The sequence below is a fragment of the Ascaphus truei genome, unplaced genomic scaffold, assembly GCF_040206685.1.
Source record: "Ascaphus truei isolate aAscTru1 unplaced genomic scaffold, aAscTru1.hap1 HAP1_SCAFFOLD_411, whole genome shotgun sequence".
Classification (NCBI taxonomy): Eukaryota; Metazoa; Chordata; class Amphibia; order Anura; family Ascaphidae; genus Ascaphus; species Ascaphus truei.
The window spans coordinates 217,990-243,737 of NW_027456742.1; the positions used below are offsets into that span (position 1 = coordinate 217,990).

The 25,748-nt window shown below is 46.9% G+C and overlaps 1 protein-coding gene and 1 long non-coding RNA gene across 3 annotated transcripts; one reads left to right on the plus strand and one right to left on the minus strand.

Annotated features, from left to right (window-relative positions):
- Positions 1-6: 6 nt before the first annotated feature.
- On the plus strand, positions 7-6,216 carry LOC142483985 (uncharacterized). Its single transcript, XR_012797521.1, has 3 exons — positions 7-250; positions 342-3,786; positions 6,032-6,216. It is a non-coding gene; the product is annotated as an uncharacterized LOC142483985 (long non-coding RNA).
- Positions 1,128-21,945, minus strand: IST1 (IST1 factor associated with ESCRT-III). 2 transcript variants are annotated; one of them, XM_075583916.1, is made up of 11 exons: positions 21,927-21,945; positions 18,882-19,012; positions 16,334-16,433; positions 13,470-13,650; positions 13,283-13,370; positions 12,858-12,941; positions 6,513-6,623; positions 5,121-5,273; positions 3,820-3,933; positions 3,565-3,613; positions 1,128-2,505 (listed from the first exon to the last, which is right to left on the minus strand). In XM_075583916.1, exons 3-11 carry the CDS (start codon positions 16,419-16,421, stop codon positions 2,306-2,308), a joined length of 1,068 nt encoding a protein of 355 aa, XP_075440031.1. In that variant the 5' UTR covers positions 16,422-16,433; positions 18,882-19,012; positions 21,927-21,945; the 3' UTR covers positions 1,128-2,305. The 2 variants fall into 2 exon arrangements, with proteins under 2 accessions (XP_075440031.1, XP_075440030.1); XM_075583915.1 differs by lacking the exon at positions 21,927-21,945 and adding an exon at positions 20,775-21,065.
- Positions 21,946-25,748: the final 3,803 nt, after the last annotated feature.

Consider the following 25,748-nt stretch of genomic DNA (forward strand, 5'->3'; position numbering starts at 1 on the left):
GGCCTATGTGAGTAAGCCTTTGGCTGTTTTTATTAAATTTTATTGTCATTAAATTTTATCAATCTGCACCATCATTTCCCATGTTATCTCCTTTCTGGGAACACACGGGGATCATCCCTAAGGGGTAACGCTGTGAGTGAACGGAAGAGTGAGCAGACATATAAAGGAAAACACGGGGATTCGTGAGATCCGGGAAATTAAGTTGGTTAAAGCACTGATTCTCTCAAAGGAACACTGACACAATATGTTTGTAAGTTTATTATTTTAATCCTTTTCCGGAGTCGTTCAGTGGTTCGTGCGGCTGCGCAATGGTCTTTTCTCTTTTGTCTATTGCATCATAGGAGGAGCTCGGAATCAACAGTCAGCAATTGAATCATCACTTCTTCCACAACAGGAACTCTATAAAGAACTTTCCCTATCCATATGGACTGACCTTTGGACTGGGGTATTGTTGTCATCTGGAGCGCCGGGTTACTGCATTTTTTGTAATATAACAACCTCCTTCTTATACCTGGCTGGAGTGTGGGGATATACATTAACCCCTTGTGTCCCATTTTTACCTTTTCCTGCTCTGTGCTGAAGCAGGGCATCCAGCACCTCTGGAAACGGTAAAACACAAACGGCAATTGTCTCATATTTTGCACAGTCACAGTAATGCATACACAATGCCCGGGCCCAAGAGCTGACACTCTAGGACCCCAAAACACGGGTCAGGGGTAACCAAGTGGGCTTGACCTTTATTATAACCCTGGTTCTCCCTTCCCACGTCACAGTGTGTGTGTATGTATATATGTATATGTATGTTTCCTTTGAGAGGAAGGGCCACCGGCTTAAGGTTGCCTAGGGATCATAAAGTACGGTTAATATATACACGTTTCGTCTTTATTCAAGGGGTCCAATTATGGTGTACTACGGGAGGATGAATGCAGTCCCGCCATAGCACATACAGTATAGACTGTGCAAATAGAGGGGTTACATACAGAATAGTATATATTTGTATTGACCTAGTTGCAGAACAAGGGAGGCAAACTCTTCCATGCCAGAAAAGTGTGTGTCGCACTGCTCTATGTGATTGGGTTTCTTGGTGTGGGATCCAGGGCCTCTGCCCCAAAGAAATAGACAGAATATACACACAAAATACAGTTTATTAACGTTTCCAGTATAACATGGGGTACATACAAAGTATGTAAGGTAGTAAAATCAGCGCAGGATGCTCAATGTCAGGCAGTAGCTGCAAAGGCTAATAGGATATTATCATGCATAAAATGGGGTATGGATGGAAGGGAATGCAGCATCATTTTGTCAAAAATAAAGAAAATAGGTCTGACTTATGATGAAAGGCTATTTAAATTAGCACTGTTTACACTAGAAAACAGGTGTCTAAATTGGGGAAATGTTTATTATTTACAAATATATTCAAGGTTAATACAAGGAACTTTCAGGGAACTTTTCATCTCCATCACTGTACAAATGACACAGGGTCATCCCTTAAGGTTGGAGGAAGGGGATTTCACCAGCAACAAAGGAAGGGGTTCTTTACAGTAAGGGCAGTTAACATGTGGACTGTATTACCCATGAAGACTGATGGCAGATCCAGTAGATAAGTAGAAAACATAAGACAATGTTAGACATTTTAGAAACTGAAATTTTATGTAACTGCAGTGGGCCACCCCTGGTACACAGGGATATGCCAAATCATTTTCAAGTAGGAAGAGTGTTGATCCAGGGAGAAATGTGATGGGTGTTAATTGAGTAAGGAAAGGATTTCGTTTTCCTTTTATGAGACATAATTGGCAAGTGTTTCACCTGAGTTTTGTGTTAGCCTTCCTCTGGGTCAACATAACTATAAATATAGGATGAGAATCTGAGCCAAATAAATGTGACATCGGTTAAACTTGGGCATGTGTCTTTATTCAGTCACATCTACTATATAACTATGACTCCCACCAAGCTGCCATTGGGAAAGTAATAGGCTTTGAAGAAGAGAGACCAGGATCTATTACGGCAGACAAGAGACTGGAGCATACCATGTCTTTTATAACCCCAAACACAAGGCCACATTTTACTTTACAATGTAGACAACCTTAACTGGAAGAGTTTGAAAATATATATAATAATGTGGGTGGAACTGTTATCTTAATACTAGCTATTCGGCCTACCCATGAGATGGAATATTTATTCCACTAATCGAGATCTCTACTAAGCCACTTAATCAAATAGGGTTAGTTAACATTGTAAAGACAATTATAGGTCCTTGCTAGGCATATACAGTACCCAAATATTTAAGCCTTAAAGGGCCCAACAATCACGTCTTCTTTTTAAGGTCATCCAATCTTTTCGACAGATCTTCAAAGTCGATATCTTCATATGGCGAAAGGTCAGCATGGGGGTAAGTGGTAGGCGGAATGCCCGGCACAGACGGGAGTTTGGGCAGCGGTTGGTTATCGTACTTCCCCTGGCCGTGGCTTCCATGCCATGCGGTGGCTTTAGGTTTGGCTGCATGACCTGGAGATTATAGGACAATGTCAGTGTCATAGTGTGCAGGCCATCTAGTACAGGGAACTGGCAACACCCATGTGCTGGACACATGGAGTGAGTCCTGAATGTACACTCATACACCTCGCACATCGACCGTGGCCCCCTGCAGATACACTTACCAGAACACACTCCTACTCTCTCTATGTTCTTCCTACACACCACTTAGATTGTGAGCTCTTCAGGGCAGGGACTCCTTTTTCCTAATGTTACTTTTATGTCTCAAGCGATTACTCCTATTATTTGTTATACTATTATGTGATGTGTATCAATACTCTGAAGCGTAGAGTTGCCAGGTTGTTTCTCCAAAAAAATACTGGACACAATGGTGAAAGGTGCTACGCGCTCGAGGGACACACACCTCTCACTGCTCCATGCTGTTTTCTCCTCTCCAGGTGCCCCATCCCCAGGCTCCTGACACCTCTTTCTGATTGGCTGCATTACCCAGCAGCAGTCAATCAGGATGGAGGAAGCTGCCCAACACCCTAGCAACAGCCCTGCTCAGGGGAATCCCGCAGCGCCCCAAAGGTGGTTAAGGTGGTTAAGTCACCATGTCCAGAGAGGTAATACCGGTATACATATACATGTCCAGTATTACCTGTAATTTTTTACTGAACAGTGTCCAAATACAGGACAGTCCGGTTCAATACTGGACACCTGGCAGCCCTAAGCACTATGTGCATAGATGGTGCTGTATAACTGAAGTTATACATATATACACACATACATACACACTGTGGCTAACAGTCATATCAGGTCTCTCAGGTGAGTGCTTGGACAGGACAAGCAGCACCAAATAGGCACAGCCAGGACCTCACTAGCAATCAGTTCATTTGTTAGAGCTACGGGAAGCTCACATTTATAACCCAATACACCAGAAAACGATGCGCTGTAATGACAGGCAGATACATAGACACACACACAGCACATAGATACGGATATACAGAACCCTAACACACCCAAACAAAGTACTCTTGGATTTACTAGTCCGCTCAGTTTTGCTATAGAAAATGTTGCAATGGCACTCACCAAAATCCTGTGCAGGACAGACCCGTGAATCTCCACCAGAGGGAGCAGCCTGAGAGAGAGGAGACAGTAGGAGAATGATGACTCAAAACACCTCCCACAACTGGCTCTCAGTGTCCCTGTCACTGGGCAGAGGTCACCAGACCCAAAGCTCCACTACGTGAAGTGAGGGATCTGCACTGACCCTGCTCCAACCTTCCCACAGATGATTCACTCACAATCCACGTAAGAGAGCACTTGTGGAAGCTAAGGACTTACCATATCATAGGCTGGTAGAGTATTTGGGATGTGGGGTGGCATATTTCCCCTCGGAGGTGGTTGCAGAAATGTGCAAGGCTCGTAGATTCCCAGAGCAGCATTAGGAAAGCTTTCCTGTGAGGGAAGTCCGAGGGAGTCGTAAAACATCAAAACCAAATACCTCACTGCTTCTATGTCATTCTTTCACCTCTTCCCCAGCCCTTTTTACCTGTCTCTCTCTCTACCTTCATCTTCCACCTTCCAGTCAGTCCTTCTACCCTCCAGCCCATCCCTCAGGCCTGTCCTTCCACCCTCCAGCCTGTCCCTCAGGCCTGTCCTTCCACCCACCAGCCTGACCCTCAGGCCTGTCCTTCCACCCACCAGCCTGACCCTCAGACCTGTCCTGCCACCCACCAGCCTGTCCCTCAGGCATGTCCTTCCACCCACCAGCCTGACCATCAGGCCTGTCCTTCCACCCTCCAGCCTGACCCTCAGGCCTGTCCTTCCACCCTCCAGCCTGTCCCTCAGGCCTGTCCTTCCACCCACCAGCCTGACCATCAGGCCTGTCCTTCCACCCTCCAGCCTGACCCTCAGGCCTGTCCTGCCACCCACCAGCCTGTCCTGCCACCCACCAGCCTGTCCCTCAGGCCTATCCTGCCACCCACTAGCCTGTCCCTCAGACCAGTCCTTCCACCCTCCAGACTGACCCTCAGGCCTGCCCTTACACCTTCCATCCTGTCCCTCGACCTCTCCTTCCACCGTCCAGCATGTCGCTCAGGCCTGTCCTTCCAGCCACCAGCCTGACCCTCAGTACTGTCCTGCCACCCACCAGCCTGTCCCTCAGGCCAGTCCTTCCACCCTTCAGCCTGCCCCTCAGGCCAGTCCTTCCACCCTCCAGACTGACCCTCAGGCCTGTCCTGCCACCCACCAGACTGACCTTCAGACCTGTCCTGCCGCCCTCCAGCCTAACCCTCAGGCATGTCCTGCCACCCACCAGACTGACTCTCAGGCCTGTCCTGCCACCCTGCAGCCTGTCCCTCAGGCCTGTCCTCCCACACTCCAACCTGTCCCTTGGACCTCTCCTACCACACTCCAGCCTGTCTCTCTGACCTGTCCTTCCACCCTGTCTCTCAGGCCAGTCGTGCCCCCCATCAGTCTGGCACTCAGGCCTGTCTTTTCACCCTCCAGTCTGTCCTTCTACCCTCCAGCCTGTCACTCATGTCTGTCCTTCCACCCTTCAGGCTGTGCCACTAAAGTGTGGCATAACTGTATCTAGCAGACCTCTCCTAGGTTACACCATGAGAACCATATTGTGTACTCACTGGGTTCTTGGGATCCGAGTAAGAGAAGGGAGCATTTCTGAAGTCTCCCCCTCCTGCTCCTCCTCCTCCACCACCACCAGGGCCTCCCTTCTTTGTATCATCTATGAACCCGATACAGCTGGGATCCACCTGTAATCCAAAGGGACCTTCAGCCTGAGGAGAGAGAAGAAGCTTAAGAAAGATCTTTACACTCAGAGTAGCAGTGGATACACAGATTCACCACTAGGAACTTACTGAGAAATACAACAAAGAAAAGCTGATCATTGTAGAGGGAGAAAGGGGGTGGCCCGGTATTAAAGGGGTTGCACCCCATATGGCCATCCCCTGACCTCACCAGAGAGACAAGAGGTTAACTGGACTGCGGTCCAGGGATGAGGTTTGCACCTTGTTGTACCTTGAAAATGTATGTTCCCCTGTTCCCATGTTTCATTATAAGCATGTATATTAATGTTTTAAAGTGCATTTCTGTATCTCCAATTCTGGAGGTCGCAGAGAGTTCATATTTGGCCAATATGTGGAGTTACTGTAGGCATTAAAAACTGGCAAAGGTCGACCCACTGAGCCCACCAGAATGGAACTTATTAATATGTGTAGATATTAAAGTGTATATGGATTTTATTTTTGGATCTGTTCTGAAAATGCAGACGCCATTTGCTAGGCTAATAAGTCATGATGGGCAGACGGCTGAGTAGCCTAAGCACGGTGATCAAAAAGTAACTGCCTTGATTGTTACCCAATGTCTAGGGATTAAGTATTAATCAATCAACAAACTCTGTTACCTGAGGGCATGGGTTAGTCAGTTAGTCTGTGTCTCCACAATAGAGAGTGGATACAGTAATTGTTCACCAATAGGCTGTGTTCAATGCTAAGAATAGGGTTACACAGGTATATAAACTGTGTCCACCCTACAGTTTTTAGTTGTGCTGGATTGCTGGAGTTGTGCTTCTGATACCATCTTGAATGTCACTGGATTGCTGGAGTTGTGCTTCTGATTCCATCTTGAATGTCACTGGACTGCGGGAGAATTGCTATTGGATACTTCTCCATTCCCCAACCCTAAGTAAGTGTTATCTTCTTGTCTGTTAATTGTACTATATTGCTGTGTTCACCTTATTTAAGGAATAAATTATATTTTATTATATCTAAGCCTCGTTCAGTCCAACCCAGATATTTGGTGTTCATTATATCTTGTCATAAGCTACCGTGACAATCATCTCCTGGTTGCAAACTACATATCAACATTTTCTTTTTATACAAACACTGTGATCTTTAAATTACCGCCTGTAAAATGACTCTCACCCCACACACTCCCCATAAGTCCCACTCCGGTAAAGCCCACACATGAGCACAGGTCAACAAGGACACTAATTACTGTTCTAACGCCACACTCACCATAACCACAGAGTCCGGCTCATATTGGATGTTGTAATTCTTGGCAATCTCAATCAGGTATCTCTCCACCAGGATTCTGGGAGGAGTCTCTACACTCAGTTTGTGCATCAGCTGTGGGGGGAGGACAGGTTATAGGTACTCTGCAAATGAGAAAATGCTGACAGGACATCGAATCCTCAGAGATATTCGAAATTATGGGCAGGTGCAATAACCCTTACATAGTTACATAGTTACATAGTAGATGAGGTTGAAAAAAGACATGCGTCCATCAAGTTCAACCTATGCTAAATTTAGACAACAGATACTTTATCCTATATCTATACTTACAGTATATTGATCCAGGAAGGCAAACAAAAAACCCCAATGACACTCTGTATCATCCAATGATATCTCAAAAGGGGAAAAATAAATCCCTTCCTGACTCCAAGAATTGGCAATCATATTTCTCCCTGGATCAACATCCTGCTCATGTTTACTTATTTGGTATATACCTGTATACCTTTCCTTTCTAAAAAGATGTCCAACCTTTTTTTTAACACATCTATCTGCCATCACAAGCTCCATGGGTAATGAATTCCACATTGTAACTGCCCTTACTGTAAAGAACCCTTTCCTTTTGCTGGTGAAATCTCCTTTCCTCCTACAGCAAAGGATGAGAAATGAATCTCTGTATGGTGCTTCTAAATCAAGGATTGTACAATGATGGCAATATAGCCTAGGAGACCGGGGTATAGTAGATCAATGCAAATATATATATATGTGACAGGGTATATAGCTCACCATATAAAGCCCAACATGGACAGAAAAAGTGTATCACCCTCAAAATGAAATCACATGGAAGCCCTTATATGAAGGGACTCCCAGTGCAATCACTATATAGAGGGATGGTATCATGAACCATAGGCTGGAGCCCTGCAAATACCCTATGGTCACAGTCACAATATTCAAAAATAAGAGTAAATAACTCACATTGTTGACCCCTTCTGCTCCATAAAAGCGTGCATCCGTTCCGTTGTGTAGATAAAGTATGCGTAGAAAGATGGTGGAGCACTGCAAAAAATAGGGCTGGAGGCAGATCAGTGAAAAGTAAAAATGCTTTAATGGAAATGCATGGTAGCAAAAGCTACGTTAAAAGGGTCCTCTAACGCGTTTCGCGCTTTAGTAGCGCTTTATCAAAGAGTGACCCATGTCCCCACTGATCCGCCTTATATACTAGTCATCGCGCGGACTAGTATATAAGGCGGATCAGTGGGGACATGGGTCACTCTTTGATAAAGCGCGAAACGCGTTAGAGGACCCTTTTAATGTAGCTTTTGCTACCATGCATTTCCATTAAAGCATTTTTACTTTTCACTGATCTGCCTCCAGCCCTATTTTTTGCAGTGCTCCACCATCTTTCTACGCATACTTTCCTCCTACCTTAAGGCTGCGCTTATAGTGCCGGTGACAGTGACGCAACGTTGCGGCAAAACAAATGCATTGCCGCCGTCGCATGCGCTTATAGTAAGAGCAGCACGACGGAGCGACGGCTTGGTCGGGATCGCTGGAAGTCATCTCAATTTGATTTTTCCAACGACCGTAGCCTAACGTCACCGTCGCGTCGCCGGCACTATAAGCGTAGCCTAAGGTATAACCCTGAGTCCTTTGTACTGCCCGTGGGATGAATAGTTCTTTTGAAAGCTCCTTGTACTGTCCCCGAATATATCTGAATATAGTTATCACATCCCCTCTTAGACGCCTCTTTTCTAATGTAAACAAATCTAATTTAGGTAGCCCCTCCTCATAAGTTAGATTGACCATCCCTTTTATTAATTTGGTGGCTCTTCTCTGCACTCTCTCTAGTTCCATAATGTCTTTTCTAGGGAGTGGTGCCCAAAATTATACTCCATATTCAAGGTGTGGTCTTACTAATGATTTATAAAGGGGCATAATTATGTTTACTTCCCTTCCATCCATTGCCCATTTAATGCAAGATAAGATCTTGTTTGCCTTTGCAGCTACTGCATGACTTTGGGCACTATTGCTAAGCCTGCTGTCTACCAGCACTCCTAAATCCTTCTCCATCAAGGATTCCCCTAATTTATCCTAATTTAATTTGAAGGCGGCCTGATTATTCTTGCTTCCCAAATGCATAACCTTACATTTATCTGTATTAAACCTCATCTGCCATTTACCTGCCCAAGTTTACAGTCTCTCCAAGTCTTTCTAGAGAGAAATTACATACTGCTCTGATTCTACTACCTTACTATCCGATCCCAACCTCAAGGTCATTAATAAACAAGTTAAAAGCAGGGGTCCCAGTACCGATCCCTGAGGTACTCCACTCACGACTTTAGCTCAACCTGAAAAAGTTCCATTTATGACAACCCTCTGTTGTCTATACTTCAACCAGTTTTCAATCCAGGTGCATATATTTTTACAGAGTCCAATTTGCTTTATTTTGTACACCAACCTCATGTGGAACAGTATCAAAAGCCTTTGCAAAATCTAAGTAGACCACATCAACTGCATTACCCTGGTCTAAATTCCTACTTACCTCCTCAAAGAAACAAATAAGGTTAGTTTGGCATGATCTATCCTTCATCAATCCATGCTGACTACTACTAATAATTTTGTTTTCAATTAGGTATTCCTGAATATTATCCCATATTAAACCTTCAAGTAGTTTCCCTACTATTGAAGTCAGGCTTACAGGTCTGTAATTCCCCGGTTGTGATCTAGCTCCCTTTTTAAATATAGGCACCACATCTGCTTTACGCCAATCTTGTGGTACTGAGCCTGTGGAAATGGAGTCCTTGAATATTAAATGTAATGGTTTGGCTATTACCGAACTTAACTCCTTAAGAACTCTTGGATGTATGCCATCTGGGCCAGGTGCCTTATTTATTTTCATTTTATAAAGCCGCCTATGAACTTCTTCCTCAGTTAACCAATTGTTCATTAATATGGAGGTTGTGGCTTCCTCCTGCGGCACTACTATTGAACTTGATTCTTCCCTGGTAAACACAGAGGAAAAGAATTTGTTTAATACCTCAGCTTTTTTCTTATCTCCAATAATCTGCCTGCCCATCTCATACTGAAAGGGTCCTATATTTTCTTTTCTCATTTTTTTGTTATTAAGGTAGTTAAATCACTTTTTAGGGTTGATCTTACTTTCTATTGTAATCCTTTTTTCATTATCCATGTTTGCTAATTTGATTGCCCTTTTGCAACTCTTGTTACATTCCTTATCATTCTGATACGATGTCTCCGTCCCTTCTGACTTCAATAATCTAAATGCCTGCCTCTTCTTTTCCATTTCCTCCCCTACCTGTTTATTTAGCCACATTGGTTTTGACTTATTTCTTTTATACTTATTATCCAAGGGTATACACTGATAAGTGTGCTTTCCTAACAGTGTTTTAAAGACTGCCCATTTATCTTCTACGTTTTCCCTGCAAAAACATCAGTCCAATTTACTCCTTGTAGATTAGTCCTCAGTTTATTAAAATCTGCCTTTCTAAAGTTTAAGGTCTTTGTTGAACCCAAGTACTGTAATCTGTTTTTTGATCATTTATTTCAAATGAGACCATGTTATGATCACTGTTACCCAAATGTTCCAGGGCTTGGATAGTTGCTATTACTTCTACATTGTTTGATATTACCAAATTCAGTATTGGCCCTTCCTGGTTGGTTCCTCAATAATTTGGGTCATGTAATTGTCTTTAAGCACCCCCAAAAACATGTTCCTTTTGTTGTAATGCTAATCTCATTACCCCAGTCTATGTCTGGATAATTAAAATCACCCATTATGCAAACATGACCCAGTTTTGATGCCTTCTCCATTTGCAAAAGTATTTTAGCTTCCTCAATCTCGTAGATATTTGGTGGTTTATAGCATATCCCTACAAACATTTTCTTTATACTTTTACCTTCATTGCTAATTTCTATCCACAAGGTCTCAACATTTTCATCGTTCCCTTTAGAAACATATTCCCTTATAATAGGTTTTAGATCCGGTTTAACAAATAAACATACTCCACCTCCTCTCCCATTTGCTCGAGCCTTCCGAAAAAGGGAATAACCCTCAAAATTAACTGTCCAGTCATGAGTTTCCCCCCCCCCCCCTGTTTCAGTAATGCCTATGATATTATACAGTACTGCTCCCTTGCAGCTATTAATTCAAGCTCCCCCATTTTATCTGTCGGGCTTCTTGCATTAGCAAGCATGCATTTAAGTTTTTCAGCCTGTACTATTATCTTATCTGCTCCTTCCTTTCTGCGCCAATTGTATTTAGTCTTTAGACGTTTTCTAGTATTATCGGTATTTAATATGGGTGTCTCACTGCTTGTCAAACTCGCACTTGCCCCCATTCTACCTCCATAACCCCTTGCTATTTCCTCATCTATTTTATTTAGTTCATTATCTGTTTCATTCCCCTCCCCCCTCAATCCTAGTTTAAAATCTCCTCCAACTTTAACATTCTCCCCCCTAGTACAGAAGATCCCTCTTCATTGAGGTGCAATCTGTCCCTAGCATAAAGATTGCACCTCACAGAAAAGGAGTCCCAGTGCTCTAAAAACCCAAAACCCTTCTTCCTACACTACTTTTTTAACCATGCATTAACCTCCCTAATCTCTGACTGTCTCCCTGCGGTAGCGCATGGCACTGGTAGTATTTCAGAAAATACTACCTTGGAGGTCCTTGCCATAAGCTTTTGGCCTAGATCCCTGAAATCATTTTTTAGGACCCTCCATCTTTCTCTAACTTTGTCATTGGTGCCAACGTGTACCAAAAGCGCCGGGTCAATCCCAGCGCCTCCCAACAATCTGTCTACCTGATCTGCAATGTGCCGAACCCGAGCACCCGGGAGACAACAAACTGTTTGGTTCATGCGGTCATGGCAACAGATTGCCCTATCTACCTTTCTAATAATGGAGTCCCCTACCACCACAATCTTTCTTGGTATCTGAGCATCCTGTGTCCCCACTGTGCTGGAGGAACTATTCCCCTGGCTGCTAGAGGAATCAGTCTTGCCATTTCTGCCCTGACATTCCCAATATCTTCCCTCCATATGGCAAATCTATTGGGATGGGTCAGCTCAGAACTGGCCTGCGTCTTAATATTGCCCCTGCTTCCCCTTCTAACTATTACCCAGCTACCTTCCTGCTTCTCACTCATAGCGCCACCATCTGCACCACTAGTCGAAGCATGGGCCTGCTCAGTGAGCACTAAACCCCTTTCAAGATGGTCAATGTCCCTCAATATTGCAAGTTGCCTCTTCAGATGAGCAATCTCTGACTCTAAAGAGACCCCCTGCTCACACTTCTCACAGTGGTATGCCCCTTGGAACAGCTGCTCCAAGTGCACATACATGTGGCAAGATGTGCATTGATTGGCATTCTCAATCCTGCTCATTATTGCATCTATGAAGTTTATAAGTACCAACAATAAACTGGACTTCAATGTACTATACTTTGTTTAACCCCTTCCTTGTTCAAACTCCTTCTGGTTGCGGGTGCTGGTGCGCTCCTGTATCCGAGCAGAGTACACCCACGCTGTGGCCACTGGGCAGGAAGCTGCATTCACTTCCCAGTGGGCCTTAAGTGGGGTGCTCTGATCGGTATCCCCCCTTGGTTTTTCTTTTAAACCCCACATCCTCCTTTAGTGCACTTTATTTTCAGTTACAGGTGCACTTAAATACTGTTTTTTTGTTGTATATTTGCTTTAAACCTTTTTCTGGTTGGTCCTGACTGGCTAACCAGATGCTGTACTTACTGAAGCCAATCAGTTAAAAGGTTTTAAAATATATCTGGTTCTAACTGCACACTTAATACAACTAGCACTTGAAATCAACCAGTCACACAGATCAGTACATGTAAGCTCCTTGCTACATCTGTATATACAGTAGACCCACACAACCCCTGTAAGCTCAAACCCAGACCCACCTTACACATATTTATATAAAAAAGGAGTGCTATTGTGTATGTGACAATGTGTGTGTGTGTGTGTGTGTGTGTGTGTGTGTATATATATATATATATATATGTATATATATATATATATATATATATATATATATATATATATATATATATATATATATATATATATATATATATATATATATATCATTTTTTTCCGAGGAGAAACTCATATAGAGCAGATATGGGATGACACAAGACAGTTACTTATCCACTGACAGTTACGTATCCACTTATTACTTAGCAGCCTGGGATGACACAAGACAGTTACTTATCCACTGTCCGGGAGGCATGGACAAACAAACAGACAGCTGTCATATTATAATAATATATGTATATATTGGTGTATATGGTGTATATATTCTGTATATGACACACTCACCCGTTGACTGACTGTTCCAATCTGGTTTGTCCTGCAGAGGTTGCCGTACTCCTTGCTGTATTTATTGCACAGCTGACTGGCCACCTGTAATAAGAATATCATAAGGAGACAGCGTCAGTCCCATCACAGTTCCTAGTAAGGTGTCTGTGCCGTTGACACTCGCTGACCTTGCAGTAGCAGTACTATCTGACACATGGACCAAAGATAACACAGACCAGAGATAACACTCATTATCTTCAGCTCGGCGACTTCTGCAGACACTGCTGCCCAAATCAACGGGCATGGATATATACACAGCATAAGTAAATGGGCAGAGGGCAGCTTCAATCACACCAATTCTGCTTTGCACAAGCAATGTACTCAGCACTGCACACTTGCCTGCACACACGCTACACATTTGCACACCAAGCCTCTATTCCACTCACTGTCTTCAGCTCAGAGACTTCTGTTTGCAGACGCGGGGCGGCCCAGATCAACGTGGAGATGGCTTCGGCCAGGCCAGGGTCCATCTCTCTATACAGGGGGAGAATCAATGTGTCAGGACTCTCCCAACATACAGCCCCTCCTGTGCAGCACGAGCCTCGCCCCCCACCCCAGCATGCAGGAGCTCACTTCATAGAATGGATTAATCCGAATCTTGCCAGCAGGAGGTCACAGTACAGCTCCAGGATCTCCATGGCTTCCACCAGATAATCTTCTCGGATAATGTGCTCCACACGGATCCGCGCTCGCTCATCCTTCCCCGTGGACAAGTAATCAGCAATCTCCTTCCTGGCCTTCTGAGCCAACTCAGCTGGGGGGACACAGGGGCAGGACTAGATACGCATGCAGGGCCAGGTATATATATACACACCAGGGGCAGGTATATATATACACACACATCCAGGTACAGGTCTATATACACATCCAGAGACAGTACCACATACACATCCAGGGCTAGGACTATATACACACCCAGAGACAGTACCACATACACACCCAGGCACAGTATCACATACACATACAGGGCTAGGACTATATACACACCCAGAGACAGTACCACATACACACCCAGGCACAGTATCACATACACATACAGGGCTAGGACTATATACACATCCAGAGACAGTACCACATACACACCCAGGCACAGTATCACATACACATACAGGGCTAGGACTATATACACACCCAGAGACAGTACCACATACACATCCAGGGCTAGGACGATATACACCCAGAGACAGTACCACATACACATCCAGGAACAGGTCTATATACACACCCAGAGACAGTACCACATACACATCCAGGGCTAGGACTATATACACACCCAGAGACAGTACCACATACACATCCAGGGCTAGGATTATATACATACCCAGAGACAGTACCACATACACATCCAGGGCTAGGACTATATACACATCCAGAGACAGTATCACATACACATCCAGGGCTAGGACTATATACACATCCAGAGACAGTACCACATACACATCCAGGGCTAGGACTATATACACACAGAGACAGTACCACATACACATCCGGGGACAGTGCTATATATATATATTCCCACCCAGAGACAGTTCTAAATACACATCCAAGGACAGTGCTATATACACATCCAGGACAGAGCTATATGCATATCTGGCACAGAGCTATATACAGAACGAGGGATAGTGCTATATACACATCCAGGGACAGTGCTATATACACATCCGGGGACAGTGCGATATACACATCCGGGGACAGAGCTATATACATATCCTGGACAGTGCTATATACACATCCGGGGACAGAACTATATACATATCCGGACCAGTGCTAAATACACAACGAGGGACAGTGCTATGTACACAGAAACATAGGATTTGTCCCACCCCGTCTGCCCATTTCCCGCTCTGTTGTGAGAACCCATTTGTTCCTTGGTTTGCATTCATATTTCGCAGCCTTATATCTATAGCAAATGGAGAGAATGAGCCTTTTATATGGCACTCAGCCATTCTCCCCTAAATCATTTCTAACAATGAACTTTTATTCATCAAATTTATAACAAAATAAATAGAGTAGGGAAAAAAAAGTATATTAAAACTCCTTAAAATATGTCTGCACGACCCTCTGCTTTGATGAGACGGGATCTTCTTATCCCTGTGTCACCCCATAATTCCTCAATGTTCCTTTCTGAGGACTGGGTAGTGTTTCTTTCTGTAGCGATCGGGACCCCCTAGTTGAGGGTCAATCCTAAATCTCTTTCGAATAATAACATTACTTAGTATAGCATGCAAATATCCTACCTAAATCTAGGGCAAAAACTGGGACAAATGCCACGCGAGCGCCAACCGCGCATGTGCGAATGGCGTTTGCCTGTTGCTCATGCGAGATCGGGCAAACGCCGATTGCGCATACGCGGTCGGCAACTGCCAATCGTGCATGCGCATGAGCAGCCAGCAAGTGCCGATCCCGCATTCACGGCAAGCGGGATAGAAAACCGGGACAGCACCCCAAAAAGTTGAGATGGAGGAGGCCTAAAAACCGGTACAGCCCCGGCTAAACCGTGCCATCTGGTCACCCTACCTAAATGTTTAATAATTTGGTTTATCCCCCCCCCCCCCCCAGAGTGTTAACCCTGTTGCATATATTTGTGGCAACTGCAAAAGCCATACTTTCCCCTGCAAACCATTTGTAATGTCACTGATAAAGACATTAACCCTTTGAGTGTTGGAGGTGCGGATGATGACGGAATAGAAGGGGGGGGGGCTTCTGTTCCACTAAGTGACAGATTGCGTTCTGCGCAACGTTATCTCCCATAGAAAAACGAGCAGAGTTATTGTGACGTAGCAACTACGTCATGGGGCACATACAGACCCAGACGTCATGCTGTAATAGCTACGTCCGAAGGGAACCCATAGGGCACCTGTCCCAGGACAGATCCCGGAGGCACTTCACTGGTTACCTTCCCCTTCTCTGAATGTTCTCTCTTTACCACAACTCTGCCGCCTATCCTACAACCAATGTCTTATCCATTCTACCACCATAGAGTCCAATCCCAAGCATTGCAACGTGTTTATCCATCTTCTATGTGGGACAGTGTATCAGGCCTTACTAAATTCTATCTCTATATGCACCCTGGGACTGTATACCACCCAGGGACTGGGCTGTATACGCACCCAGGGACCGGGCTCTATACACACCCTGGGACTGTATGCCACCCAGGGAAAGGGCTGTATACGCACCCAGGGACCGGGCTCTATACGCACCCTGGGACCGGCGCCCTATGAACCCTGGGACTGTATACGCACCCGGGGACCGGGCTGTATACGCACCCAGGACAGTGCTACACATACATAATGCACACGGACAGATTCACACTGTCCCCGAGACACAGGGAGGGAGTGACTGTCTGACACAGGGAGGGAGTGACTGTCTGACACAGGGCACACATATCCCAGACACACAGATCTCACCGTCACCCTGCTGCTCCGGGAGTTACTCACTTTTCTTCTTTTCCAGCAGCTTGAGCCGGTTTATGGCAAGTCTCAGATTCACCCGCAGCCGCTCGGCCTTGAACCCTGAACTCAGCATGGCGCTCCTTCCCTACAAGTCAACCGAAAGCCAGTTTGTTATGAGCAGATGAAACACACAAACCGGTTTTGCGTGTTCCTCTGATGAGAAAAACACTGCTGTCCCGCCTCCTCCGGCCTCTTTATCTGTACTACAATCTCTGGCTTGGATAGTTACTGTGTAATAAATGTATTATTTTACACTTTGCAGCCCCGCCAGCATTTGGCACCTGGAAATAGGTGCACTTCATTTGCAACGTACAGGATACATGGACTTCCGAGCACGTAATACTTTACTTTCAATGCAAAATATTGCAATGAGCTATATGCACAGATCATATTACCAGTAGAATCGGTGTATCTTGTGATTCATTTGTATATATTTGTATACATACAATAGAAGTAATGTTCTATTACTCCTTACCATCTTACCATTCACAGATCAGTCATCAGTCTCCTAGCTGCTTTCAATAGCTATGGGGTGGCCAAATCCAGTCCTCAAGGGCCACCAACAGGTCAGGTTTTAAGGATATCCCTGCTTCAGCACAGGTGGCTCAGTCTATGACTGCACCTGTGCTGAAGCAGGGATATCTTTAAAACCTGACCTGTTGGTGGCCCTTGAAGACTGGCGCTGGCCGCCCCTGCACTAGCTGAAGGTTCTTTCCAAGGTTATAAAAAAAAAAACAGGGACAATACCTGCTAAATAGGTATCGTTGGTGGGTAGGAATTCGCATGAAAGGCATTTCATCACTAGAAGAGCAACACAATTAGAACACATCATTTATTGCACTGGAGATATATATAAATATATACCAATATAAAAGAAGCAAATGGTTGTATAAGCTTAGGTTTTAAATGCAGCTTCCAGGATTGATCTTTCTCAGGCCGGTGCTTTGATTCCCTATTTTACTAAGTTGTCATCAAACTGGTTCTGATTATCAGAGGATAAAAATAGTCAATGAGATGATTGTTGCCAGTACCGACCAGTCTACGGATAGGTTGCTGCAGGCAGCTAGTTGTGGTGTTTGCAGACTTTGAGCATGTATGTGTGACGTTTGTCATTGGTTAACATAAGTCCTCCGTGACCTCTTTTACACTTTTGGAGGATCTGAGGCAGTGATTTTGGTTTACATTACTGTACTGTACTCTCATCGCGCACAAACTCCCGGCACAGAACCTGTCAGCTGACCAGTGACTCAGAGACACACGGGCGTCTCACCTGAAACCAGACAGACCTGTAACCCGCGGCAGCTGATAAGAAAGACGGCAGCTCCTTCACTGAGCACATTCACACTCCAGGACTGTGCGTATACTGGAGTGTGTACAGGAGGGCTCCGGGTATACGGCGGGTTCCGTTCCAGGGGCCCGCCGTATAGTGAAAATCGCCGGAAAGCGGAGCCGGCGATTTTCAGTTCATTTTGCAGGCGCAATTCGGCATTTTTGCCGTTCTGCGCATGCGCGACCTATAGTCTGCGCGCGCAAACTACAGTGTGCACGCGCAAACTACGGTGTGTGCATGCGTGCCGGGCGCGACCGCCCGTTCTGCGCATGTGCAACTGAGGATCCAAGATGGCTGCCCCCTTCTCGGTGCCGCCGTATCGGCGGATCGCCGAAAAGCGGGGCGCTGAGAAGCGGGGCCCTGCTGTACATCGTTAATTGTTACATAGTTACATGATGTTTAAAAACAACATATGTCCAAATTTAGATGACAGATACTTTATCCTATATTTGTTATTACATTATATTGATCCAGAGGAAGGATAACAAAAAACCCCAGTGACACATTATCCAATGCTGTCTCATTAGGGGGAAAATAAATTCCTTCCTGACTTCAGTAATCAGTTTTCTCCCTGGATCAACATCCTTCCCATGTTTACTTATTTGGTATATCCCTGTATATCTTTCCTTTCTTAAAAGATGTCCAACCTTTTTTTAAAGATATTTATTGTATCTGCCATCACAGTCTCCATGGGTAATGAATCCCACATTTTAACTGCCCTTACTGTAAAGATCCCTTTCCTTTATTGCTGGTGAAACCTCCTTTCCTCCAACCTTAAGGGATGCCCCCGAGTCCTTTGAACTGCTCTTGGGATGAATAGTTATTTTGAAATGTCCTTGTACCGTCCCCGAATATATTTGTATATTGTTATCATATCCCCTCTTAGACGCCTCTTTTCTAATAAACAAATCTAATTTATCTAGCCTCTCCTCATAAATCAGATTATCCATCCCCTTTGTTCATTTGGTGCAGGCACCAAGTGGAGGGGAGCCCACATCCCACACTGTGACCTGTGCATGAGTACAGATACCCACTACTCAGTCGTTTCATACCTTACTACAACCAATAGGTTTAATTATATTGAAGCTGTTTGTGGCAGTATTTATGTCTAAATCAGATGATCCTGTGCCGGTTAATACTGTACTTTGCTAAGTACACAGCCGGTCTTTCTGCTGAATTGTTCCCCAAAAAATCAGATCTTACCTGAGCTAACTCCACGCACGTCCAGGTAGCTGAGTGAAGGAAGCAAGGCTCAGGATGAATTGACGGATCTGAGCAGAGCAGTCTGACCGGCTGTGCAGGTGACCAACATGAGTCACCATGAGAGCAGGAACCTGAGGGAGAGCTGGAGTTAGGCACGTGCTGAGGATACGTCAGAACAAGGAGTGGCTCCCTGTGACCTCAAAGGGATCATATTATTAACCCAAGTGCGTGAACGGATATGTACATTCGTATCACACATGGTAATACAACTGAGAGTAAGCTCTTCAGCCAAGGCAGCAAATATCTACAGATACATTTTACCGGGTGGCGTATCTGTCTGGAGTCCCCCTGCTGGTCACTATCCTATGTGCAAATTGTCACCTGCCACAACGTGTAAGGCCTAGTCCAGGGTGGCGCTGAGCGGCAATGTGTGTGACCAGCGTAAGCAAGTACCTGTGCATGCGCGGCGCTTACCTGCTTGCCAAGCAAGCAAATTTGAATCTGCCGCTCACGTCACGTGAGCGGCTCGCCCAATGAGGGCGAACCAGCTGCGTGACGTCTTGGCCGCACCCCCAACACGCCCCTCGCGCGCACCTAGCTGGTCACGAATCGCCCGGCCGAGCAGGGCGCAGCACACAAGCGCCAGCGCGCCCGCTCCCTGCCTGGCCGCAGCCTAATCCTCTCTCAGAGACGTCCTGAGAGCCAGAAACACTAACTAATATAAGTAACCACATTCTAATATGTGTGCTGTCTGTACAGAGTACTCTGTGTTAGAGTCAAATATTACATTACTCTGACCCGGCTTCGTTCTTGTATGTTATGTAATGCGTGTTCCATACATTAGCACATCACATTATCTCCAGCGTAAAAGAGTAAGGAGTATATCATGGCTTATAGCCACTGTATAATGGGATAGGCTGTCACTTTATGCATAGACATAGCCTAAACCCCCAAATGCCCAACTAAAAATAATCTGTGCCCTAAATGTAGGGAGAGATCCACATGGAGGCAGCAGGGAGGAGGGGGGTAGTGCGGTAGCTGCTGCGAAAAGAGCACGAAGAAGGTGGGGACTATCACCCACTGCCCCTCTCTGTCACTTTCCCCCCATGTCAACACCCCTCCCATGTGTCACTACCCCCGCTCCCACGTGTCACCCCCTGTCCCCTTACACTGTGTCAGTGTATAGTGTGATCAAGTTATACTCTGTGTCAGTGTATAGTGGGGTCTTGCTATACTCTGTCAGTTTATAATGAAGTCAGGTTATACTGTGTTGGCCCACGCAGACTGGTGGCAGTTACCAGGGTTGCCACCATTCCGGGTTTGACCCGGAGACAACGGGTTTTGGTGACATACCTCTGGGCTACGGGTTTAGCCTGTTAATCTCCGGGTGGCGGCGGGGTGAGGCGTTGTCTTCCGGCATCCTACGGCGTTCTCCTGCATCTCCCACTGCAACTCTCGTGAACATGGCTGCACGCCTTATTGCCATGACAATGGGTCGCTACGTGATGTAACAGCGTTACGTGTTGCCCATTGCCATGGTAACGGAACGCTACATGACGCCACACAGCGTCCCGTTGTCATTGCAACGCGGCATCGCCACGCAGCCATGTTCACAGGAGTTGCAGTGGGAGATGCAGGAGAATGCCGAGAGACGCCACACCACGCTGCCACCGGTAAGAGAGAATATTTTTTTTTCATTTCTCTGGGTTAGCCTTCAGTAGAAAGTGGCAACCCTGGCAGTTACTTGGAAGGTGACTAGACCCAGCAAAGCCAGGTTACTGTTATATTAATTAGTTGAATAAAGACGTGGCTCGTTATTTTCCATACATTGAGTCTGTGGTGGGTATAGTTTGGGGGGGGGTGTTTGGTTGGGTGGGGGATAAGGCAATTTACCTCGTCATGAAAACAGCACCGATAACGGGTGTAAATAAACCTGGTTTATGTGGCATTAAGGTCTGCTGCTTTAGAGACCTGCACCGAATGTAAGAAGCAAAATGTGAAAGATTCCTATGTCACTGCTAGCAGATTGCCACAGATGCAAATATGTGCTCTGTTTTGTTACATTTACCACCATATTTATACACATCCCCCTCGGGTGCAATCTGTATCGAGAGCTAAGGAAACTCAGTGTCCATAGATCAGTCTGCAAACTGACAATGTGCACACAGAACACCATGATCCCCAGGACCCTCTGAGTCAGGGCTATTACTTTTTGCTATTACCCCCTGTGAGAGTCAGGGGTATTACTTGCTGCTAATACCGCCTCTGTGAGTCAGGAGGTATTTCTGGATGCTATAACCACCTGTGAGAGTCAGGGGGTATTACTGGCTGCTATTGCCCCCTCTGAGAATCAGGACGGGGGTATTACTGGCAGCTATTGCCCACTCTGAGAATCAGGACGCGGGTATTACTGGCAGCTATTGCCCCCTCTAAGAGTCAGGGGGTATTACTGGCAGCTATTGCCCCCTCTGAGTCAGGGGTATTACTGACTGCTATCGCCCCGTGAGAGTCAGGGTGTATTACTGACTGCTATTGCCCCCTCTGAGAGTCAGGGGGTATTACTGACTGCTATTGCCCCCACTAAGAGTCAGGGGTATTACTGACTGCTATCGCCCCTGTGAGTCAGGGGGTATTACTGACTGCTATTGCCCTCTGTGAGAGTCAGGGGTTATTACTGGCTGATATCGCCCCCTGTGAGAGTCAGGGGGTATTACTGGCTGCTAGTTTCCCCTGTGAGAGTAAGGGGGTATAACTGGCTGCTATTGCCCCCTATGAGAGTCAGGGGGTATTACTGGCTGCTATTGCCCTCTGTGAGAGTCAGGGGTTATTACTTGCTGATATCGCCCCCTGTGAGAGTCAGGGGGTATTACTGACTGCTAGTTTCCCCTGTGAGAGTAAGGGGGTATAACTGGCTGCTATTGCCCCCTATGAGAGTCAGGGGGTATTACTGGCTGCTATTGCCCCCTCTGAGAGTTAGGGGGTATTACTGGCTGCTATTGCCCCCTGTGAGTGTCAGGGGGTATTACTGTGGGACAACTTCTATACTTTTCTGTAACCATGGTAACGACTCAGAATAGTGACTGTCGTGACATCATTGCCAGGCGCGGATCAGGTTGTTTGGCCCGTTGCTATGGCTGACGCAATCGTTACGTCTTTAGCAGGCGTCAGTTGCTATGGAAGTCGCCCAGTGACGAGTTTTGGGCGCGACGGGTGTTGTTCCCAGAGAAGGCCGCGAGGAGGCGCCGGGGCCGGGGAGAAAATCCCGGGGGAGAGAGAGAGAGAGACCGAGACAGGACTGCGGGACCAACATGAGAGGATGGGCCGGTGAGAGTGGGGGGCATGTATCCGGGGGGATGTATCAGTCTGTATATGGGGGAGGGGGGATGTATCAGTCTGTATATGGGGGAGGGGGGATGTATCAGTCTGTATATGGGGGAGGGGGGATGTATCAGTCTGTATATGGGGGAGGGGGGGATGTATCAGTCTGTATATGGGGAGGGGGATGTATCAGTCTGTATATGGGGGAGGGGGGATGTATCAGTCTGTATATGGGGAGGGGGGATGTATCAGTCTGTATATGGGGGAGGGGGGGATGTATCAGTCTGTATATGGGGGAGGGGGGGATGTATCAGTCTGTATATGGGGGAGGGGGGGATGTATCAGTCTGTATATGGGGAGGGGGGGATGTATCAGTCTGTATATGGGGAGGGGGGGGATGTATCAGTCTGTATATGGGGGAGGGGGGGGTGTATCAGTCTGTATATGGGGGAGGGGGGATATATCAGTTTGTATATGGGGGAGGGGGGCATGTATCAGTCTGTGTATATGGGGGAGGGGGGATGTATCCGTCTGTATATGGGGGAGGGGGGGTGTATCCGTCTGTATATGGGGGAGGGGGGGATGTATCCGTCTGTATATGGGGAGGGGGGGATGTATCCGTCTGTATGTGGGAGAGGAGGGGGATGTATCCGTCTGTATGTGGGAGAGGGGGGGGATGTATCCGTCTGTATGTGGGAGAGGGGGGGATGTATCCGTCTGTATGTGGGAGAGGGGGGGATGTATCCGTCTGTATGTGGGAGAGGGGGGGAATGTATCAGTCTGTATATGGGGGAGGGGGGGAATGTATCAGTCTGTATATGGGGGAGGGGGGAATGTATCAGTCTGTATATGGGGGAGGGGGGATGTATCTGTCTGTATATGGGGGAGGGGGGATGTATCAGTCTGTATATGGGGGAGGTATCAGTCTTTATATGGGGGAGGGGGGTATAAGTCTGTATATGGGGGAGGTATCAGTCTATATGGGGGAGGTATCAGTATGTATATGGGGGAGGGGGTATAAGTCTGTATATGGGGAGAGGGGGGGATGTATCTGTCTGTATATGGGGGAGGGGGTATAAGTCTGGATATGGGGGAGGGGGGGATGTATCAGTCTGTATATGGGGAGGGGGGATGTATCAGTCTGTATATGGGAGAGGTATCAGTCTGTATATGGGGGAGGGGGGTAAAGGTCTGTATATGGGGGAGGGGGGGATGTATCAGTCTGTATATGGGAGAGGTATAAGTCTGTATATGGGAGAGGTATAAGTCTGTATATGGGGGGAGGGAGGTATAAGTCTGTATATGGGGGAGGGGGGGATGTATCCGTCTGTATATGGGGGAGGGGGGGATGTATCAGTCTGTATATGGGGGAGGGGGTGTGTGTATCAGTCTGTATATGGGGGAGGGGGGTGTGTATCAGTCTGTATATGGGGAGGGGGGGTGTGTATCAGTCTGTATATGGGGAGGGGGGTGTGTGTATCAGTCTGTATATGGGGGAGGGGGATGTATCAGTCTGTATAGGGGGAGGGAGGATGTATCAGTCTGTATATGGGGGAGGGGAGGATGTATCCGTCTGTATATGGGGGAGGGAGGATGTATCCGTCTGTATATGGGGGAGGGGGGGGGATGTATCAGTCTTTATATGGGGGAGGGGGTATAAGTCTGTATATGGGGGGAGGGGGGGAGGTATCAGTCTGTATATGGGGGAGGTATCAGTCTGTATATGGGGGAGGGGGGTATCCGTCTGTATATGGGGGAGGGGGGTATCCGTCTGTATATGGGGGAGGGGGGTATCCGTCTGTATATGGGGGAGGGGGGTATCCGTCTGTATATGGGGAGGGGGGGATATATCCGTCTGTATATGGGGGAGGTATCAGTCTATATGGGGGAGGTATCAGTATGTATATGGGGAGGGGGGGTATAAGTCTGTATATGGGGAGAGGGGGGATGTATCTGTCTGTATATGGGGGAGGGGGTATAAGTCTGGATATGGGGGAGGGGGGGATGTATCAGTCTGTATATGGGGAGGGGGATGTATCAGTCTGTATATGGGAGAGGTATCAGTCTGTATATGGGGGAGGGGGGTAAAGGTCTGTATATGGGGGAGGGGGATGTATCAGTCTGTATATGGGAGAGGTATAAGTCTGTATATGGGAGAGGTATAAGTCTGTATATGGGGGAGGGAGGTATAAGTCTGTATATGGGGGAGGGGGGATGTATCCGTCTGTATATGGGGGAGGGGGGATGTATCAGTCTGTATATGGGGGAGGGGGTGTGTGTATCAGTCTGTATATGGGGGAGGGGGGTGTGTATCAGTCTGTATATGGGGAGGGGGGGGTGTGTATCAGTCTGTATATGGGGAGGGGGGTGTGTGTATCAGTCTGTATATGGGGGAGGGGGATGTATCAGTCTGTATATGGGGGAGGGAGGATGTATCAGTCTGTATATGGGGGGAGGGGAGGATGTATCCGTCTGTATATGGGGGAGGGAGGATGTATCCGTCTGTATATGGGGGAGGGGGGGGATGTATCAGTCTTTATATGGGGGAGGGGGTATAAGTCTGTATATGGGGGAGGGGGGGAGGTATCAGTCTGTATATGGGGGAGGTATCAGTCTGTATATGGGGGAGGGGGGTATCCGTCTGTATATGGGGAGGGGGTATCCGTCTGTATATGGGGGAGGGGGGTATCCGTCTGTATATGGGGGAGGGGGGTATCGTCTGTATATGGGGGAGGGGGGTATCCGTCTGTATATGGGGAGGGGGGGATGTATCCGTCTGTATATGGTGGAGGGGGGGATGTATCCGTCTGTATATGGGGGAGGGGGGGGGATGTATCCGTCTGTATATGGGGGAGGGGGGGGATGTATCGTCTGTATATGTGGGGAGGGGATGTATCGTCTGTATATGGGGAGGGGGGGATGTATCCGTCTGTATATGGGGGAGGGGGGGATGTATCCGTCTGTATATGGGGGAGGGGGGGTTTATCCGTCTGTATATGGGGGAGGGGGGGGGTTTATCCGTCTGTATATGGGGGAGGGGGGGGTTTATCCGTCTGTATATGGGGAAGGGGGGGATGTATCCGTCTGTATATGGGGGAGGGGGGGATGTATCCGTCTGTATGTGGGAGAGGGGGGGGATGTATCCGTCTGTATGTGGGAGAGGGGGGATGTATCCGTCTGTATGTGGAGAGGAGGGAATGTATCAGTCTGTATATGGGGGAGGGGGGTATAAGTCTGTATATGGGGGAGGGGGGGGGATGTATCTGTCTGTATATGGGGGAGGGGGGGGATGTATCAGTCTGTATATAGGGGAGGGGGATGTATCAGTCTGTATATGGGGAGGGGGATGTATCAGTCTGTATATGGGGGGAGGTATCAGTCTTTATATGGGGGAGGGGGGTATAAGTCTGTATATGGGGGAGGGGGGGGATATATCCGTCTGTATATGGGGAGGGGGGAATGTATCAGTCTGTATAGGGGGGAGGGGGGGTATCAGTCTATATGGGGGAGGTATCAGTATGTATATGGGGGAGGGGGGTATAAGTCTGA

Coding starts and splice junctions, on each gene's coding strand:
- IST1 (XM_075583916.1), bottom strand. CDS start 16,421: ATGCTGAGTTCAGGGTTCAAGGCCGAGCGGCTGCGGGTGAATCTGAGA. Junction 13,651..16,333: donor GCTGCTGGAAAAGAAGAAAA/GTGAGTAACTCC, acceptor GTGTCCCCCCAG/CTGAGTTGGCTCAGAAGGCC. Junction 3,934..5,120: donor ACTCGGATCCCAAGAACCCA/GTGAGTACACAA, acceptor CTTCCCTCACAG/GAAAGCTTTCCTAATGCTGC.